The sequence below is a fragment of the Camelus bactrianus genome, chromosome 33 (assembly GCF_048773025.1).
Source record: "Camelus bactrianus isolate YW-2024 breed Bactrian camel chromosome 33, ASM4877302v1, whole genome shotgun sequence".
Taxonomy (NCBI): domain Eukaryota; kingdom Metazoa; phylum Chordata; class Mammalia; order Artiodactyla; family Camelidae; genus Camelus; species Camelus bactrianus.
The window spans coordinates 14,536,614-14,557,042 of record NC_133571.1 but is presented as its reverse complement, the minus strand read 5'-3'; the positions used below and the strand labels follow the sequence as shown (position 1 = coordinate 14,557,042).

Below are 20,429 nucleotides of genomic sequence, written 5' to 3'. Positions count from 1 at the left end.
AAGGCTGGGGAGAGCCAGCCCTTCCCCCACTCCCTCCCCCTGATCCCACCCCACCAAAAATATCATCCCCCAACAGATGTGAAGTTGGTATAGATTACAAAGTGCTTTTACAAAGGTCCTGGAAGTCACCAGCACCTTTTTACAAATGAGGAAACTGAGGCACAGAGAGGTTAAAAGTGTCTTTTTGTTTGTTTGGGGGGGAGATAATTAGGTCTATTTATTTTTTTATTATTAGGGTTTGGTTTTTTTGATGGAGATACTGGGGATTGAACCCAGGACCTCATGCATGCTAAGCACACACTCTGCCACTGAGCTGTTCCTCCCTCCTTAAAGTGTCTTGTTAATAGGGGCGGACAAACTCGCTCTGCTTTGGCTAGAACATTCCTAGTTTTAGCACTGAAAGTCCCATGTCCCAGGAACTACCTCAGTCCTGGACAAAATGGGACAGCTGGTCACCCTTCTTATCCAGTTAGTATTGGCAGATCCAGGACGCAAACCTAGGACTCCTGACTCCTAATCACATGTCCATTCCCTGCTCAACTGCCTCTTGAGAGGCCTCAAAATTCAATGGCCCGCCTGGGCATTGTCTACCCTGTGGATGGGCCACTTGGCACTATCCTAGAGCACCTCTCCCCAGAAGCATGTGCTCACGGAGTACAAGGCATTAATATTAACCTAAATCAAATACAATTCAGAGGCTCATTTCTGGAGGAAAAGCATTTTACACAACATAGAAAGAAAGTAAATCTATTATTAAAGTAACTTCATAATGATATTAAAGCGAATTTTAAAAATAAAAACCCATCATCCACAAAATGTTTCTGATTCCCCATGTTGCCTTTGCATTTTTCTCTTTCTAGGTGCGTATTTTTTTTTTTTTACAGAACTGCAGTGAAGTCGAAGTATGAAGCTTGTTCTTTTTCTTCACTTCACATTACAGAACCTTGGTTCAGATTTGCCTCATGTCCCTCCATGTCACTAGCACCCCTCATTAGCCCAGATCACAGGGAATTTAGGCTCAGGGCTGCCTCCTTCCTGAAAGACCCCTTTCTCAGCAGGCATTGCTAACTCAGGGCCCCAGCTGGGGGGCTCCTGCGGTTGCCATGTAAACACTGTCCTTGTGCATGTGTGCCGTTTGCAGGGCAGTAGGACACAGCTTTCATCAGATCCTGAAAAGATCAGGGCCCTAGAGAAGGACATGCAGCCTCGTGTCCACGCTCCCAGGGCGGGGGGTCCGCTGTGAACTTTCTCTGCAGCGTTTGGGCTGACCCAGGATCTCTGCTCCTCCTTTACCATAAATTCCATTTCTTGGCTTCTATATTGCTCTTAAAAAAAAAAAAAAAAGATGAGTAGTCCATCCTGCTAATTATGCTGACCACAACGCCCCCAACCCACCCCACCCCAGATCTAAAGAACAGTCAAAGTGGAGAGCATGCGGGTGGGAGGTTGAGTGTCTTCCTTTCTCTAAGTCTTTCCCCTTTCACCTCTTTTTCCATCGGCATGCTCCAAGCTGGAGTTCTGCCCATCCCCTTCCCATCTCTTGTTCTGAGCTCCCTGGTCCCTGCGGATGGATCCTCACCGAAACCATCTTCTTAGCACCACTGTTGAGTTTTAAGTATTCCCACTCCAAATTAAGAATGCTCCTCCGATCACATGCAGAATTCCTTAGGATTTTGGATGTAGTGATTCACAGGAATATATTGAGAGCCTTCTAACCAGAGGCAGAGTGTAGACTAATTTACTTTCTAGAATCCCTTCTTTCCAGAGAATTGGGTGGTTCAAGAGGGAACTGGGGCCTTTTAATCATTGCTCAGAACTCCAGCCCCCAAAGCCAGGAGATCCCTGAGACACCATGGCCCACAGGGGCGAGGCTGGTTGCATGTTAGCCATCATAGTACCACTCTGACATAGTAGATCATTGGAGCTGGGGGGGCAGTTGCATTCAGCTGATCTACCGTCTTCAAGAGCAATGGCAGCCGTGGCAATGGGGAGGCTCTGCGGGGATCTCTTGAAGAACAACAATAATTAAATGTTGCTAAGCACTGTGGGATACAGAGGCACCATCATAATCACCACAGCTACCAGGGCAATGATAACAGTAATTAGATGCTGTGGTTTCCCAACTACCCCCCAGGAGCACTGCCTGGGGTGAGGCTGGCCTGTTAGGTTGGGGAAGGGGGCGCCAATGCCAGTGGATCCTCCCCGGGGCTGCTAGGACTTTGGCCGTACATCCTCCACTGGAGTCCTCCTTCTCCTCTCCTCTCCCCTCACCCTCAGCCTCAACTGACCCTAGACTGGGGACTTGGCACACAGGAGAGGGTGACTTACATTTGGCATATCACTCTAAAGTATGTTCAGGTTTATCTCGTCCTATCCATAGATCTCAGGGGGTTGGGGAACCTTGGGGACTTTTTAATAGGACTCTCCTCACATCAAAGTGAGCTTTATTAGCCAATTACTGAATGACACAGAGGGGCCTGGGAGGCGGCCAGGAGGGGAAGTTATTATTGTATTGTCTTTGGGCCTTTCCCAAGCCCAACAGCTGCCTCTCTGGAAGAGCCAGTAGAAGCCGAGGGAGGGTGGGTCATGGGGATGGTTTTCCGGGGAGGGCACCTTCCTCAGGGCGGGTCTCCATCTAGTCGCTGCCCCCAGCCATGGGGAAAGTGAGAAAGGTGAGTCCTGTCCTTTGAGCGGGCTGTCATTCCTGAAGTCATCGAGTCACAGAGCCGGGAGGGGAAGTGGAATTTATCCTGTCTACTCTCCCCACCAGGGCAAGAATTCTGTCTACATCATCCCTGATAAATGGACCTGGGGCTTCCATCTGAAAAGGGACAGGGAGTTCACCCCACTGTCGGCTCCCTAAATAGTCTTTCGTAGACTAGGTTGAATCTACTTCCCCAACACTTTTGCTCATTGATCGTGACTCTTCTCTGTGAAAGCACACGGGCTATGCCTGTTCCTTTTCCCCTCTGGGTTTTGGAAGCTTGCTAATCACACCTCCCTTCCACCTGCTTTGGCCTTCTCCTTAATGAGCTCTGAAGCCACCTTCTAGTCTCTCCGCAGTTAACTCCAACTCCTACCTTTACTACAATGATCTTATTCTTAACTTCCCTGCGTTGCACCCCAAAACTTCCATCTTCACTGCTCTCTTCACCTTCCCTCCAGACTCAGAGGAAGATGGGTCCTCTCCTTCCCAAGGCAGACCCTTCCTCCACCCCAGTCCCAGCAGCCACGCCTCCTCCAGTGTCTGCTCCATGAAGTACACCCTCTTTCGCTTCTTACACCTGTGTTTTTGGCTACACCTGTTTCGCCAAGCCCCGCTGTCCACTAGCTCTCTTCCTTCTGCCTCAAGACGCTCAGGAGCTTTTGACTTCCCACCACGAAGCGGGAAATAAGCCCCTTGGTCTCTGTTGTGCTAATCCTCTCCAAGCTTCTGATCGCTTTGCTCATTCCACCCACCCCCGAAATTCTCAAGAGCAGGGTGGACACCAACTGCCTCTGCTTTTTCACCTTCCACATGCAAGAACCTCCCGCTTTGATCTGGGATCTGCCCCTGCTCTGCTCCCCACACTAATCTCTCAAAGGTCACAGGTGTTTCTGCCACTGTTTCCAAAGACCTCTTCTGATTCCCACCTGCTCTCTGCAGCATCAGACACTGTTGGCAACCTCCTCCTCCGTTAAATTCTCTCCTCACTTGGCTTCCATGACAACCCTCTCTCCTCGCTCCCCTCCTCCCTCACTGACCAGTACTCATCTGTCTGTCCTACCCACGTTATTGCCAGATTGATCTATGGAAGCACAGCTCCAACAGCTCTCAATAAACACTCTCTGTTTGGAAACCTTCAATGGCTTACCATTGCCTTCAGGAAAAAAAAATCATGGAGTTATAAAATGATGCAACTATCTGCAATACATAATAAATAATGTAATAACACGTCAGGGGGGGTCAAACTTTTTTAAGCAGCAGAATCTTAAGAAGAATCTTTCTCAGAAGCCCAGTGTTTAAAGAGCATGAAACCATATGCTCTTTAAACTTGGCTTCTACTGAAGCAGGGAACGGGAGCCCCAGGATATTCTAGGGCTTTCAAACCACAATTGAAAAACCACTGAAAAAATTAAATTCCTCAGTCCACGGATGAGAAAACAGGCCCAAAGAGGAGAAGTGATTGGTAGAAAGCGGCACGGGATATGAGTTAGTCAATCCACACATTTTCATTAAGTGCCTAGAAAGTGCCAGGCACGTTCCAGGTGCAATGAAGCCGAGGACAAGAGTAATGTGGTCCTGCCCTGGAGGGGCCAACAGCCTGGTGGGGAGCGAATCAAGTATTATAAACAACCATTGAAGTGGTCACAGGTACGCAAAGGAAGGTGAGAGAGCACGTAGGAGGGGACCTGCCTGGTCTGCAGGGCAGAGTGGGCTACCCTGGGTAAAGTGAGCCTTAGGACAGCTAAGGAGCTGGCCAAAAGAAATGGAAGAGCATTGGGGCAGATGGAACCGCTTAGGTGAAGGCTGAGGAAGCAAGTTTGGTGGCTGGAACGTCTGGAAAGCCCAGGGGCTCCTACTCAAAACCCTGGAGCAGAGTGAGACAGGGCTGCAGAAGCAGGCAGCCCCACTGGCCTTGCAGAGGACCTGACCCTGGCCTCAGAGGCTGGCAGGCCAAGGAAGGGCTCTCAGGCATTGGGACCGAATCGTTTGCATTAGAAGACAATCCACTGCTAAATGCAATGTGGTGTTATAGACTGGATCCTGGAACACAAATAGACATTAGTGGAAGAACAAGAAACCTGAATAAATCTGTAATTCAGTTAATAGTATTATACCAATGCTGATTTCTTAGTTTTGACAAAGGTACCATGGTTATGTAAAACACTATTAGGGGAAGCTGGAGGAAGGGCATATGGAAACTCTGTACCATTTTTGCAACTCTTCTGTAAATCCTGAGCTATTTCAAAATTTTTAAAAATGTTTTAAAATACATATATCCCTCTGGCACTGTGGCAGAGAGGAGCAGAGCTGGATGCAAGGTGAGAGATTATAGTAATAATGATGACTAACACTTAAACAGTTCTGCCTGTACACCAGGCAGTGTTCCAAGCACTTAATGTGTTCAATTCATTTAATCTTCACAACTCCATGAGGTAAGTACTTTATTTCCTCTCATTTTACAGATGAGAAAGCTGAGCACAGAGAGGTTAAGTCAGTGGCCCAAGGACACACAGCTACTGAGTGCCACAGCTGGGGGCGGGGGTTAAGGATTCAAATCCTGGTAATCTAGCTCCAGGGTCCCGAGTGCTTGACCACTACATTGTGCTCCCTCCCCAGTGTGCACTAGCTACACTGCCTAAGGATCAGGCAGAAATCATGAGCGCAAGGACGAGGGTGATAACAGCAGAAATGGAGCGATGTCAATCACTAGACTTAAGACATATATTAGATGCAGATGCAACAGTTACTTTTGAATGGAATATGGTGGTTGAAAAAGAGGAAAGAAGCAAAACTGACTCTTGGGCTTCCTTCCACCTTAGGGGTAGGGACCAGAACTTAGTCTCCTGTGCTTCTTTCTGCCACTGAGGGAAACATTCCAGACCTTTCTCAATCTGGTTGCACCTACCTGTCTCTTTCTCTTCTAATCTTCAAAATGTAGAACAAACTGGACCGCCTGCTGTTCCCAAATAGGCCCCCTACCTCTCCCATCTCCATGTCCTTGTATGAGCTGTTCCCTCCACCAAAATGCTCTCCTCCATCTCCCTTGGTCCAAATCTAATCCAGTCTTCAGGGCCACCTCTTCCAGAAGCCTTCACCCACTCTCTCCTCTAGATGCCAGCATTTTTTGGCCTCCATACTATAATATAGTTATCTGAATAGAGTCTTGGCTCTTCCTCACTTTGGTATCCTCAGTACATAGCATAGTAGGTGCTCAAAAAGATATTTGTTCAGTGAATCATCTGTCTGAGTAAACAAGTTCTATCTTATTCCCCTTTGCCCCTTCCTGGTTCCCTTTTGTCTCCTGCAATCCACTACATGCATACACTTACACACACACACACACACACACACACACACACACACACACACACCCCACCTGGCACCCATGTTAGTGCTTTGCATGTTTCAGGGGCTTGTTTAAAGATGACTGAACGACCACACTATCTCATTTACCTGCCTCCATCTTCTCCACCCAACCCAACCCCAGGCAGCCATACCAATCCCTAGACACACTCTCTGGAAGCCCACTTAAGAGCAGAAGATCAAAGAAAACTTGCCCAAGGATGGAGAGGTGGGAGAACTTGAGCAGGGAACCCATGGGCACTGGTGCATCTGGAATTGCCCCCTCAACCCATCCATTCAGCTCCTACAACGTAGTGCTGCCCTGGAGGAGCAGACAGCCAGTGGGGAATGAATCAAATATTCAGAGGCAGAGTCTGAGGCCACCACAGTGAGCTCAGTCCAGCCCTGGTCCTTAAAATATTTAGGGCCAGACTGGACTACCACAAACCAAATGGATAAGGCATTCACTAGCGTAAAACCCTCCTCCTAGTGGCTGCCCAGCATTCACTGCATGTCTCTTCTTTACCCAAGCCTTAGGCTCAGGCTACAGCTACCTTAAATTCAGTCTCCTTAATCCTCTCCCCTCCAGGACATGCCTTTGTCTGATAGATGACTCACTCAGCCCCTGTGTCCCTTTCCCCCCTCCGAAGCCTTCCCTGGCTGAACTGGGCACTTCCTCCAAGATCCACCAAATCTTGTATGTGCATCTCTGGGACACACCACACACCTTAAATGCTTGTTTATAACATCAGTTTCTGTCCACCTCCCTCCACTAGCTCCTAACTAGACTGAGTGCCCTAGGGCACTGACGCTGTCTCTGCATCCCCAAGCTTGGCGTGGTGTTTGGTACAAAGACCGATTGCATCTGTTATGTGTGAAACATGCACACATGAGTGTGAGTGTTCATGTGAGCACTGAATTAGACTACGGACTTTAGCAGGAAACCAAGAGACACTCCAGGGCTAGATCCCAAATAGTGGGAAAGTGGTGCTCTCTTGCCCATCCTCCTGCTCTTCTTCTCCCAGGAACTAGAATTTACATTTTATCAGGAACTGGTCACTTCCCCTCTGCTCTTGCCAGCTGGGCAAAGGGCAGCAACGGGCAAAGGGAGCATTGTCTGGTCAGGCGTCTGAAAATTTGCTTCGCCTTAGTGGGAAACTCTGTCTATCTGTCTGTCTCCTCCTGGGGGAGGGGACGGGGTCCAGCGGGAAGGAGTAGAGGCAGGCTTCGGGTTGGGCTGCCAAGGGCCAGGAGGACCCAGACGCCTTGGCAGGAAGCCAACCGCACCCGGATGTGGCGGGTGGTGAACGGGATGGGGCGGAGAGTCCTTGCCTTGCCACGGACACTGACTGGATGGGTCACTTTCGCGGGAATCCCGCAAGGCACTTAAAACAGAGGTCCCGCAAAGGGGGTAGAACTCAGTTTAGCGCTCTGTTTGGAGAGGGGTGAGGGGCTTCGAGTTTTGGAAAAGGAACTCCTGTAGGGAGCGAAGGATTAGAAAAGACCAGAAATCGCCGTGGCCCATCTCACTCGCTAATGCCCACCACCGGCTTCTCTGGCAGCTTCCGGAGGGTCCCTGCATAGCTGCCTCTCCATTTAGCGTTCACAGGAGAGGGAGCTCTGGCTACTGGGTTCTAGTCCGAGCCCTGCCACTTTCTGCTCTTGGACCCTTGGGCGACTCGCCTTACTCTTCTTTGGACCTTTGTTTCCTCATCTGTAAAATGAGGCCAGGGTTGGAGGAGAGGGCCTGTAGAAGCCCTTTCGGCCCGGACACTGCTAGGTCCTGTATTCTCCATACTGCACGCCCGCTCCTCCACAGCCCCGCCTCCACCGCGTCTTAACTCCACCCCCGCCGAGCAGCTTCTCCCCCAACGCCGGCCGCTAGGGGTCACTGCCTCCCTTTGTCAGCGCAGAGGAGGCCGGCTAGCCCTCCCGCCCTCTGCCCGGCTGAAAGGCGGTCGAAGGGGCATCTCCCGAGCCAGCGGGCCGGAGCGGGACCCCACGGCCCTCGCCGGGGACCCGCCTCTATCTCGGGCCGGAAGGTGTGTGCGGCGGGGCGGAGGCCGGGGCCGAGCGCGGGCGCGCGTGGGAGCCAGGAGGGGGTTAACGCTAACCCCTCCCTCTCGGGCTGACATCACGGGGAGAGCGGCTGAGAGGCTGGAGCTCGGCGAGTGAGAGAAAGAGGGAGAGGAGGGAGCGCGGCTCGACTCGGCGCCCGGGCAGCTCCACATTGTTGCGGATCGCCAGGACCCGGCAGAGCGAGCGGCGGCGGCGCGGCGGGGACGCGGCGTCCCCGGCCGGCTCTCCTCGCGCGGAGCCTCACCGCCCGACCGCCCGGGACGCCGGCCGCCTAGCCGCGCGCCGGCCGCCTGGGCCCCGAGCCCACCGCGCCACCCGCCCGCCGCCCTCGAAGGACGGCCGGCCATGGACGCCTTCAAGTTGGAGCCGAGCGGGAGGGTGTGAGCGCGCCGGGGGCCGGGAGCCCGCGCCGCGCAGCCCGGCAGCCGGGCGCGCCGGGGGTGGGTCCCTCTCCCCAGCCCGGCTCTGCGTGGAAGGAGAGGGCGGGGACCGGCGCGAGGAGAGCGGAGGAGGAGAAAGGGGGCATGACTCGGGCAACTTGCGGCGGGCATCTGCCGAGCCTCTGAGCCGGCGGCGGCCCGGGGCCCGGATTGCGGCCGCGCAGATCCTACCCAGCCCACCCCGCCCGGCCGACGGCTGAGGTTGGCCTGGATCCTCGGAGCGCCCACCGGCCAGCAGGGATCGCCTTCGATTCCAGGCTGCTTTCTGGAGCGCGAGGAGCGCTCTCCTCGCGGCCCCTCTCGCCGGATCCCCGGCCCCCGATGGCTCGGATGGGGCTTGCGGGCGCCGCCGGACGCTGGTGGGGACTCGCTTTCGGCTTGACCGCCTTCTTCCTCCCAGGTAAGCGCGTTCTGCCTCTGCCTTTTTTACCCCCATACACTGCCTCCCCAGAGCTGGAAGCTGGCTGGCGGGCACGTCTGGATTGTAGTGAGTGAAAGGAGCCAGAAAAGTTGGGTCACGGCTTAGGTAAGGGGGGTGCGGGTGGCACGGAGGAGAGAGGCTGAGGAGCCGAACAGGCTGCCCAGCAGGGAAGCAGTCAGGAGCACGTCTCAATGTAGCAAGAAAGCACTTTCTCCGCGCAGTTTTTCCACACACACAAAATAATAATATGTAATAGCGTTCTATTTATTTAATAACCAGCTCTCAGCTCGGGAAGCAGTTTGGAAACACTGCATGTTACATCAATGCAAAATAATCACGGTAATCACCGTCTCGGGGTACGAGACAACAGCCCCAGGGGGAGGGCGTCAGTCTCGGAGCTGGTGGGGCTGTGGGCTTGAAGGATAGCAGGGGGGCTTCTTTTCTTTCGCCGGCCTTTCTGCCAGACGGTTTCGGGAGCTCGGGCCCCCTCCCGCACCGCGTCGCCCCACCACCGGCGCCGAGAGCCCGCTCCTGCAGCAGCGGCGGCTTCTCGCTCACCTGCGGTCCCTTTCCGGGAGGGTGAGGCCCGGGCCGCGCGGGATCGCAACCTCCCGCCTTGCGCGGGGCTGGTCTTCGCCTCGGAACTCCAATTCCAGTTTGGGGGGGTTCTCCCCGCAGAAGGTGCCTCGGGCTTGGTGCCAGCCAGGTGGCTTCATGACCCACTTTCCCGAGCGTGCCCCGCGTGTCCTTCCTCGAGATGCTGGCGGCCGAGGGGTTAATACGACGCCCGACCCCGGGGGTGGCCAGCGGTGGCCCCTCTGACGGGTGGGGTGGGGGCGGAGGCTGGGACCGGCCCGGGCGTATTGTGTTGGGGAATGAACTGGAAAATGCGTTTAGGAGGCAAATCCGACCGAGTCCCCTCGCCTGGATTTAACTCTTTGTGTCCCTGGGGAAGCTGCCCGGCTCCCACGGTGGCTGGCGACACCAGCGTGGGTCGGGATGGGGGTTGGGAGGGTTCCTCCAGCCTTCGTGGAAGAAACCTGAGACGACCTTCCACCCTAGCTAGGTGGGGCCTGGGATAGTGGGTAGAGTGGGGGTTTGGCAGGAGCACGTGGCCATGGCCTTAGGTGGCAGAATAGGGGGTGGGAGTACGGAGACCAGCTCTGCTGGGGCAAGAATGTTAAATCTCAGCTGCGCCGCCGGCAGTGACGGAAAAGAGATACCTGCTATGCTGCAGACCCCGGGGGGGCGGTTTGTTACCTGAGGGGCCAGACTGGCTGCTAAGTTGTGGGGCAGGGTTGCACTCTCGGAAGGCAGGAACCTGGCCTCATTCACCTTTATACCTCATCTGCAGCCAGCTCACTGCAAGGGCTCCGCAAATGTCTCAGAGTGGCCATTGACACCGAAAGCGGTTTGTGAAAGCTGGCACCATGGTGCCCCCAGCAGCCTGGGGGGGGGGGTCGCTGCCCTGCTAGGTGTGTGGGGGTGGGGTGGGGTAAATTCCAGGACACACAGACGTCACTGCCCATTAAAAAAGGGGCATGATTGAGTCCCTCACCAGCAGGGCGACTATGCTGAGAGTGAGTGATCTCACACTGGACCTCCTGTGAAGCTGGCAGGAGATACTGGAAGCTCAGACTCTAGCACTTGTCCGACCACTGGGCTTCTGGGAACCCTTCAATTCCATACTGCCCATACCCAGAACCCAGCAAAAGGGCAGCTTTCCTGGGGCCTGGTTAGTCCGGCATACTAGGGGTTAACCTAATCCCAGATCGGACAAAGAGCGGGAAGGTTTGGGGAGAGGGAGTGAACTCCCACCCCCCATATTCTCCCCTCCTTTTGTTACTCTCTTCCCCCGCTTTGTGGTGGTGCGGTGCATCTAGTTAATTCCCTCCCTTCTTTGGGGGGGCTGGAGGGCTGCCCTTTTCCATCCCACTCAGGAAGTGAGGGCAGGGAAGTGACACTCTCACCTGGCTCAGGTGTGGACACTGCCCCCACCAAAAATCCAGATTGAGGGGGTGGGACACAGAGAAGGAACCCCAGCTCAGAGAGGCACTTAATAAGCGCTCCTTGATTGATCATAATTGTCATGGCTGGGTAGCGTCATTCGGTGGGGAAGCCAAAGTTCCCTGACCAGCCAAGCTCCTCCACCCAGTGCCCCTGCTGCCTCTGTGAAGGGAGGCAGGTGGATGTGGTAGTGCCCATATGACACTTGGACAGAGGCTGGTGGGCCCAGAAGTTGCCCTCCCACACCCCGTTTACCACCACCCTTGGGCAGCCTCCTGATTGCTGGCTGCTGTTTCTGGGGATGTGCCAGCCTGATGCTCTTTTCTGGGTTCTCCTGGGCTGTGTCAGGGAGCATGGAGGGGTGAGGAGAGGAGCCCGATGGGGGGGGGGGTGAGCCCGCAGTGGCGGTGGTGGGCCCTTGACTTCAAAACACTCCAAATCTGGCTATTGCTGTGTAAACACAGAAGTATGTTTTTAACAACACAGACTTTACTAGGCAGGATGGAGAGGCCCCGCAAGCCTCTAAGATGACAATCTGTGGTCCCTGCCTGTTCACTAAGAGGAGAGGGCCAGTGGGACATGGGGACTGCCTTCCAAAGGGACAGGAGGAGCCCGGGAGGGGAGGCAGAGAGCCTGCCTCAGAAGCAGGTGCACTGAGCTGGTGTCCCACCTACACCACACCCTCCCTAATTGGCTTCCCCAAACCTTTTGTCTGGAAAGAGAACACACACCCCAGGTGTCATGCACACCCTCGGAAGACCTGTCGGGGCCGCAGCACACCCCTTCTCTGCAGCCTGTGCAGAACTCGCTGTCATGGTGCTTTCCTTCAAAACTCGAGGTGTCAGGACTGTTGGGTTATTTTCCTGTCTCCCGACTGCTCACGGAGAGTGGTGTGCTCAGGCTTGCTGGGCAGGACCTTATAGCAAAACCAATTCTGCTGGCCTGGGGTTTGCAGTGCAGATAAGTGGGAATCCCAGTGGCCGTTTTGGAGGCCGCACTGTGGAGTGTCTCCGAATCAGATTCAAGGCCGAACAGTCAAGGCTGGAGCCGTGGAGGAGATGTTGCAGAGCCTGGGCCCAGCAGCCTGGGCTGAGTGGCCTCAAGGGGGTCTCGGGACCTGCCTTTCTGTGTTTGTGGGATGGGCAGCCCCCTGTTGCTTGATGCTGGCCAGAACTGTGCTATCCATTCCCTTCTCGGGCGCTCAGCTTTGCACAATGAATCCACCTCATCGGCCTGAACCAGGACCCAGTTGTATGCTGCCAGGATGGTCTCTAGCCAGAACCCTTGTGCTGACTGCTGAGCCAGTGGGCCAGGCTGGGGAGGCGGGTGGGCAGAGGGTCAGCCCCAGTTGCTGTGGCTATGATACCGCCATTGTTTAGCAGCTGACTAATGTTCATTGTTCAGCACAAACAGAAAATACCCAAGGGAGGTGTGAATATACCTTCGATTTTCCTGATTAGCCTGGTAAATTGAATGGCTCCTACCTACTGAGGGGACAGAGCAGGTGTCTGTATATTCACCTGTTTTGCTGATTTTTATTTTTAAACTTTGAATGCTAGCCAGTGGGCCAAGTTCAAATGGACTTTAGCCAGCTGTGGGAGTTAGGCTGTACTATTTCTGACAACCTGCATACTACCTCACCTTCACTATAGACTGGATGCACACACAGGTGTGCAAGACTGTGTGTGCACGTGTTGGTTATCTACAGTTCACTGTGCACGTGCAGACCCATGGGGACTAGGACAAGGAGGGGCGTGCACTGGGATCTGTGGGTCACCATGGGACTGGGACCACGGATAAACATCAAATGTATGTCCACATGTAGCTGATTTCTTATGGCCTTCCAGCTAGGATTTTATGAGTTGCTCTGAGCCTGTATTTATGTCAGAGTATCAGTGAGGGTGCCTTTGGAGGAGACCTAGGATTTGCCCTTAGCCAGCTCCTTCCAAGGCAAGCTGTCACGTCCTTTGAGGGTGAGAAGCCTGGACACTGCTTTCTTTTTCTGCTCTGTCCCTAACTTTAGACTGGGGCCTCTGCATCCTCATGAGGAGATGCTCATCTGGGGAGACTTCTCTCTCTTGTCAGCCTCCTTTTGTCTCCCTGGCAAACAGAGTAGCACTGGAACCTGGTATTAACTGAGGCCTGGCTCACCCCTGCTTCTCAGCATTCCTGACCACCTGGGAAGGGTCGTAGGAGATAGGTTTTCAGCTACTACTTTGGTATGTATCTTTGCTTGCTGCATGCCTGCATGAATACCTGGGGAAAAGGATCAGCTGGGGGAAAGGTGGTATACTCTGGGCATTTAAAAAGGAGCATGGGTTGGGGGCTCTGGCCCTCCGTGCACAGCCCTGCAGAAGCATATGCGTGCCTAGGCCGGCAACATACGTGTGTCTGTAGGCATCCCAGTTCATGCAGCAGAAAGTGGGAGCCTCCTTGTTGGAAAGGGAAGTGGAAATGAGGGGCATGGAGTAGGGAAGAGGGCCGTCCTGGGGGCCCAGGCCCCTGTGCCCAAGTCCAGCTGGCAAGTGTTTCTCCCCCATGATGCCCGCCCCTCTCCATAGAGACCAGGTCTGCAGAGCCAGCAGCAGATGTGCTGGCTGGGGCAGGAGGTAACTTAAGATCTGAGCAGGGATCACCTTGCAGAGGGAAAGCCCTGAGCTGGCGATAACACCCCTTAGTCCAGTTAACCCTGTAAGCTCTGGACTCTCTTGTGCCGTTTGGAGCTGGGAGATGGCGAGAGGGAAATGATAGGCGAAAACACATCAAATCTAGTATTGCGAACCCTGACCCAATCCACAAGGAGAGATGAACTCAGTGCAATAGGAGAGACCCAAGAAGGGCACAAAGAAAGTCTTCCTGACAGCAGACTGTAGACTCTTCAAGGCGATGGATAATCCCAAGGTTTATCCTGGGGTGGGGGAGGGGGCAAGAGTTGTGAGTTCTCAGGGGCTTATGGGATCTGTGCCTTTCACATTCTTCAGGGGCAGAGTCACAGCCAAGAGGGTAGTCCCTCTCCCCACAACCTGGAGGTCACCCTATCTTGGCCACCCAGCAGAGTAAAACAGCAAAGAGAGGCCAGGTGGACTGGGTTTAAATCCCAGCCCTACCAATTGCTAGCTGACTGGACTTGATTAAGTCACTTTGTAGGCCCCAGTTTTCCCATCTGTAAAATGGGTTTCTGCTAATACAGCATTCAAGGGAGGTTTGTGAAGATTAGATAGACAGTGATTTGTGAAAAGCACTCCATGCATTGCCAGGCATGCGATTAATATGCAGTAGTGGTAGCTAGTCCTCTTCTCTGTACCTTTCCTCTGAGTGGTCCTGGCCCCCTCTGTGTCTGCCAGCCAGGCAGGGCCAACTTTGCACCCCCTTGAGAAAGAGCCTCTCAGCTCCCTGCCCACTGCCGACTTCCCTTCCCCACCTGGAAATGATGGCAAAGGCTGCAGCAGCCCCCGGGGACTCGGGTGGCCCGAGCCCAGCCCTGGTGGTCATGTACTGCCCAAGCAGCAGGTGCTGGGCCGCCTTTGTTCTGCAGCATGTCACCAAGGGCCCTCCCCGGCACCCGCCCCGTTCCCTGGCTGGGGCCCAGCTGGGCGCCACTGCCCATCTGGAGCTCTGGCTGTGGCGGCAGCCTGGGGCTGGCACGGAGGGCCCGGGACTCAGCCCCTGCCTTCCTGTGAACTTCCACGTTTGGGGGAAGGGCAGGCCACAGGACCATCTCCCTGCAGTCCACTGTATGTACCATCTCATTCGGCAGGATAGTACAGCCCGAGAGGTAGAAAATCCCTCCCTGGGTCATGCCCTCCTCCCTGGCAGAAAACCCCTTCTCTTTCTCCTGTTGCAGACTGAATCCTTTTGCCAATAATAGGAATAATGTTTATGGCACTCTTTACTGCTCCTAGTTTCAGCCAATCCTCTCCATAACCCCATGTGAAGGGTATCAGTAGTTCTCCCATTTTACAGATGAGGAAAGTGAGGTGTAGTTTTAGTACCTTGCTGACCATCTCATGCCAGTGTAGGCAACTTAGATGCCAGGCCTTCTGACTCCACATCTAGTAGATAAGGAAGATGAAGTAGGCTGGGATGGACAGATGCAGGAGAGGCTGAGCCAGGCCACGACAGAATGTGTCCGGTCAGCTCGTCACGCACCCCCCCAGCAACCACTAGCTCATACTCTCCCCCACAACAAGCCAGGGCATGGTGGCTCCCTGGGGAAGTGAGGGATAAGTTGAGGGTAAGGTTGGAGGGTGGCCCAGTGGGAGCTGACCACAGAGCCCGGGTTGGCACAGAGCACAAGATGCCCAGCGACAGAACAGCATGGGGTGAGGGGGTTGGGAGGGATCCGTGTCCTTCCAGACGCTAGAGCATCATCCCCAGGGATCCGGCCTGAGACATGGGCAGGGCCCATGAGGTGTGAGCCCAGAGCCTCAAGGCACTGGCAGGCACAGAGCCAGGGTGTGGGCCTGGCCCGGCCCGGGGCAATGCTCAGAAGGCATTGTGAACTGGATGGAGCAGCAGCGAGGGGGAGGGGAAAGCACTGTGGACTGGATAGAGCAGCAGAGAGTGGGAGGGGGATGAGATTTGGTAGGCAGTCAGTTCTCTCTTCTGGGCTACCCCCACCCCTCTCTGGTCCACGCAGACCCCAGTTTCATTCCCAGTTTATGAGGAGTCTCATTACCAAGCCACAGACAATAAAACCCGCCCGGCCACGCTAGCCCGGATCTCATTAGAGGACATTAGTTCCGCTGGCTTGGTGGCTCCGTTGGGACACAGCTGCAGGCGTGGCCCAGGCAGCAAAACAGGCCAGTGGCCATGAACACAAGAATGTCCCACTGGGAGTTTGAGTTTGATCTATGGGCTTAAGTGGGGTCCTCCCTCCCCACCCCTACCCTCACGTTCCTGGAGTGCGTGTTCCCCAAACCTGGAAACATGGAGTCCCTCCTGCCCACTTGGACCCTCAGGTCTGCCCTTTGCCTTAAGGAGACAAGGACACAGCTCCCCCCAGGGCTGTGATTAGGGGTCTGCCTTCTCTGGGTGGAGCAGCTGAGCAGCTGAGCAAATCATCATTCCATGGAGGAGGGCCTTCGGGGTTGGGGGACAGCAGGCCCACCCACAGGACTGGGGATACCCTGAGAGCCATGTCTGAGCAGCAGAGGTGGAGTCTAGAGTCCTTCCCGTGGCCTTGGCCTGAATCTTAGCCCATCTTTCTGTCCAAAGGTGAGGGTAGAGACCTGGGGACCCCATGGCAGAAGCATTTTTCATCCCCTATAGATGCAGTTTCATCAGCTGGCAGCCTTGGCAGGGGCTTCCTGGTCCCACCCCTCTCCCCAAGGTGGAGTAACTTGCCCACAATTGCTGTGATGGAGCATTGGTTCCATCTTGGGGTTCTTCCCAGCAGAAACAGAATTATTTCTTTCTTAGCAGATTCTCATGCCTATTGACAGCCAGCTTCCTCTCTGCCTGGACCTTACACCCCTGCTTTATCTTTCTTGCCCTGCAACCCTCCATCCCAACCCATCACCAGAATACTACCAGGGTTCAAGGATATCACCATGCAAAACAAGATGAGGGCCATAGAAACCTTGCCCTTCTTGGTGCCTCAGTCTTGTCGAGCAAAGAGAGCGCCGGGCCGGAGGAACTGGTTCTTAGCGAGCAGACACTTGGTGTGCGCCATGCAGGGGTCATGCAGGCCAGCCCACACTTCAGCACATAAGCGCCCGCCAAATGAGTCAGCGGGAGTTGGGAGCGCCCGCTGATCTGTTTGGGCAGACGTGCGACTCAGACCTGCTCTGGAGAAAAGGGGGCTGTAGAGCTGTACCGGGCCCTGACGCTCCCCTGTAAGGCCCTGCAGCTTGTCTGGAATTCAAGCCCCAAGTGGGTGGGTAAGCTGCCTCCATGGGTTCCATTCTCTGACCCAGAGCAGTGCCCCAGGCATTCCCTCCCTCGCTCCTGGTATCTCCTGGGCAAATGCTATCTGCTGCTAGGTCAGGAGAAGTAGACAAGGTGCCTCAGAGCCAAGCCAGCCTTGCTGCCACTTGATGTGGGTCCCACTGCGGGAGAGGCTTGTAGCAACATCCTCATTTGGGGGACTGCTGCAGCAGCCCCGGGCTCCCCTCTCTCCCTGACTTCTGGCTCTCTGGCTCCAATCTGCCTACACTGCTTCTTGGATGAATATACCAAAAATGCACCTGAGAAAGACACTCACAGGCTCACAAGCATTTGATGACTCCCCCCTCCCTGGCGCAGCTCCCACCACCCCTCCCTGCATGGCAGCTACCCACCCCTCCATCCCCGTACTCTCTCACCTCAGTGCCTTTGCACATGCTGTTCCCCCTAAATCTCCCTTTCTTCCCATCTAAATACTGAGTTTTCGGGAGCCACTTCTATCATGAAGCCTTTAAGAACCACCCTGAGCTAGAGATATCCTCTGTCATCTCAAAGCCCTCCCACCCCACGCCTCATCCATGCTACCTGAGGCAATAACCACTCTGCATCTTGCAATATAGTTATTGGGGCCTGAGTTTTATCTTCATAAGACTGAGAGCTTCAAAAGGATAGAGTCCATTGCTGATGGGGCTTGGAATCCCCTAGCACAGGATTGGCCACACCGTGGGCTGGTAGTACGTGCTCGGTGGATACACGGTTGCTTGTTGGGATAGTGATGATGATAATAATAGCAAACTGTTATCAAGAGGTCTTGGGCACTCTGACACTGTTGTCAACCATCTTACGTTTAATAACTTATTCAATCTTCATAACAATACCTCCTTTTTGGGGAAGATACATCTCCCTGTTTTTAACTTACGAAGAAACCAAGCCCAAGCAGAGGTTAGGTAGCCTGCCCCTGGTCACACAGCTAGTTAAGTTCAGATTCAGGAGGTCAGGCCCAGTGTTCATGATCCTACCACTTGGCTAAGCTGCCTCTCTTCTGGGTGACGGAGGGAGGAGAGCTTACTAAGCCTGGGGTAACTCGGAACCTTGCCTCCAGAATGCCCACCCTTCTGTGTAGCATCTTATAACCTACCCTCCTGCTTTCTTTGATGGTACCGGAATAACCTGATACCTCCGTGGAGCATTTGGGGAGTTACTAGCGCTTATCATCAGAGAGTCTTGGCAGCTGTTACTACTGTATCCTTTGGATACCATACAAGTAGTGGAGGTATAATCATTAAGCTCCTGGTACACCCTGCTACAGTCACTGTTGTGTCTTGGGAGTATAGTGTGGCTCTGCTGGAGGGAAATATCTTGACATTATCATTCTTTCATCCCTTGAGCCTTTGGGCATCACTGATGTCATTTGGAGGCTTCTTGCCATGTTTCATTGTGAGACTAGAGGCAGGTGTAATAGCTCCTCTCAGAGAATCTGTCTGGAACTGCCTCCAGCAGGTGTTCCCAGGCTGGCCCCAGATCCTGGGTGGGTCCATGGCTCAGCAAGCTGATCCTATGCCAGGGCCTATCCTAAGCTTCTGGAAGGTTCCCGTCTCTCTTGCCCTCACCCAGAGATCCCAGAAGATGGCAAGGGAGGGGCCTCTACCTGGGGAGAGCGGCAGGGAGGAGATTTAGGGTGTTCACCTTTGCTGACTGCTTTGATCTTCTAGGATGAAAGGGCTTGGTGCTTCCTCTGCCCCAGGCAGGTTCAGGACAGGGAGCCAGGGACAGAGGCCTCTGCTGCCTTGCCGCTGGGGTAGGGAACTGTCCCAGGACAGAGGATCGTGGGAGCAGAAAAATCTAAACCTTTTCCCAGTGTTGTGCTAAGGGCTATGGGTGGATTCCTGATGGCCCACGTGGGGATTGTCCTCTTGAGGGTCACCTGGGGCCAGGGCTCCTCCCAACACACCCTGACCCTGCAGGTCACCTCGTGGGCTCAGGCCTCACAAACTCCCTTGCTTAATTAGGAAGGTAACTCAGCTGCAAAACAGTCATCTGATATATTTCAATGCCAAAGAGAAATTCCTCCTCGACCCTCCGCTGTTCTAGATTATCCATGCTCCGTTAGCTTGAATTACGGTGCGGCCTCTGCGGCCCAGACACAGGCCAGAGCTGTGTGATCAGTTCCTGGCGCTGGAATCTGCCCAGCACCCGGGAAGTGCTTGGAAGCAATAGCGGGAAGGAAGACTTAAGACCCGGCTGACCTCCATGCAGACCTACGGACTGCCTCATCAGCACAAAGGGGCCAGCTCTGCACAGAGCCTGCCTGCCCCAGGGTCCGTGATGCCCACGGCGCTCTCGAGCCAAGCCACTTTCAAGCCCCTCTTGTCTGCCCTCTAGGCCAGGCCTCCTTTGAGGGTTTTGAGTCAATGGCAGAGGCTTCTGCAGGAGCTCCTAGGTAAAAATTGGAGCAGAGGCAGGGACAGACTTCTCCCCGAGTATAAATAAGATCTGAGCGGAGCAGCCACATTGCACTGGATTATTTTATTATGATTGCCCACCTCCCCCGCCCCCAAACTGTCCTGATCTCATTGGCCTAGATTGCTGCATCTCTCAGAATGATGGATGAGCTGCCTCTCCCTCCCCAGGCAGGATGGCTGGCCCTGCTCCCGAGACACCTCCTACCCGGCCCCTTCCCAGATTTATTCCCAGTGTTTACGGTGCCCAGAGAGTAATCAGTGTCCTGGGCCGGTTGCGCACTCTGATTATCTCCGCTCAGTTGATGGATGGGCCTTTGGGGAACTTAGATGACAGCCCCCTGCCCCTGCTCCCCTGTGCCCGCCCCTGCCCAGGCCCCAGCACCCTTCCCTGCCCAGGCCCCAGCACCCTTCCCAACCCTCTTTGCCTCCCAGGAGTCAGATAATGGGCCTCTAGGTCAGAACTGAAAGTGGGTAGTCATGAGGGGATGGTGATGGAAGAGGGGAGGCAGACACATTCCTTAACCCCCACCTCTCAGCACTGCTGTGGGATAACTAGGAAGGGTCTCTGGCTCCCTGGGAGCCTGGGACAGGGAACAGACAGTGCCACTAGGTAGCTTCTCTGGAGGTCACCTCCCCACCCCCCCACCTCACCCCCCAGCTCTGCTCAGAAACACCCTTCGCAGGAAATGGCTCCATTATCCTCTCCCATCTCCCATCACTCCATTACTCCTAACCCCTCGGCACTTATGTACACAGTTTGCACTGTAATGATAATTTGTGCTGGTTTATGTGTTTCTTTACAAGAGTTTTTATGTCCTCTGTGTGTGTATGAGAGAGGTTTATGGGTGTATGTGTGTGCGCACACGCATGAGGTCATATGCTCCGTGTGTGTATGTGCGTGTGTGTGTGTCTGCTCCTGATCAGACTCTGATCGCCATCTTCTCTTCTATGGGGAGCTGGGGCTCTAACCCAGCTGCCTGGGGGGACAGAGTCCAGATCCTGGGGGGCGAGGGGAAGAAGAGGGGAGAGACAGGCAGTCAAAGATGATGACTGTCGAGGCAGGGTCTGCACTGCCCTCCAGCCAC

At 54.4% G+C, this 20,429-nt stretch overlaps 1 protein-coding gene across 1 annotated transcript in view; it reads left to right on the top strand.

Moving 5' to 3' along the window:
• The first annotated feature begins 8,039 nt into the window (after window positions 1–8,039).
• Window positions 8,040–20,429, top strand: part of NECTIN1 (nectin cell adhesion molecule 1) — a 65,687-nt gene continuing 53,297 nt past the window's right edge. Inside the window, exon 1 of the mRNA XM_074357013.1 lies at window positions 8,040–8,968. Coding sequence (XP_074213114.1) covers window positions 8,890–8,968 — 79 coding nt within the window. The 5' untranslated portion in view covers window positions 8,040–8,889. The remainder of the gene's footprint in view (window positions 8,969–20,429) is intronic.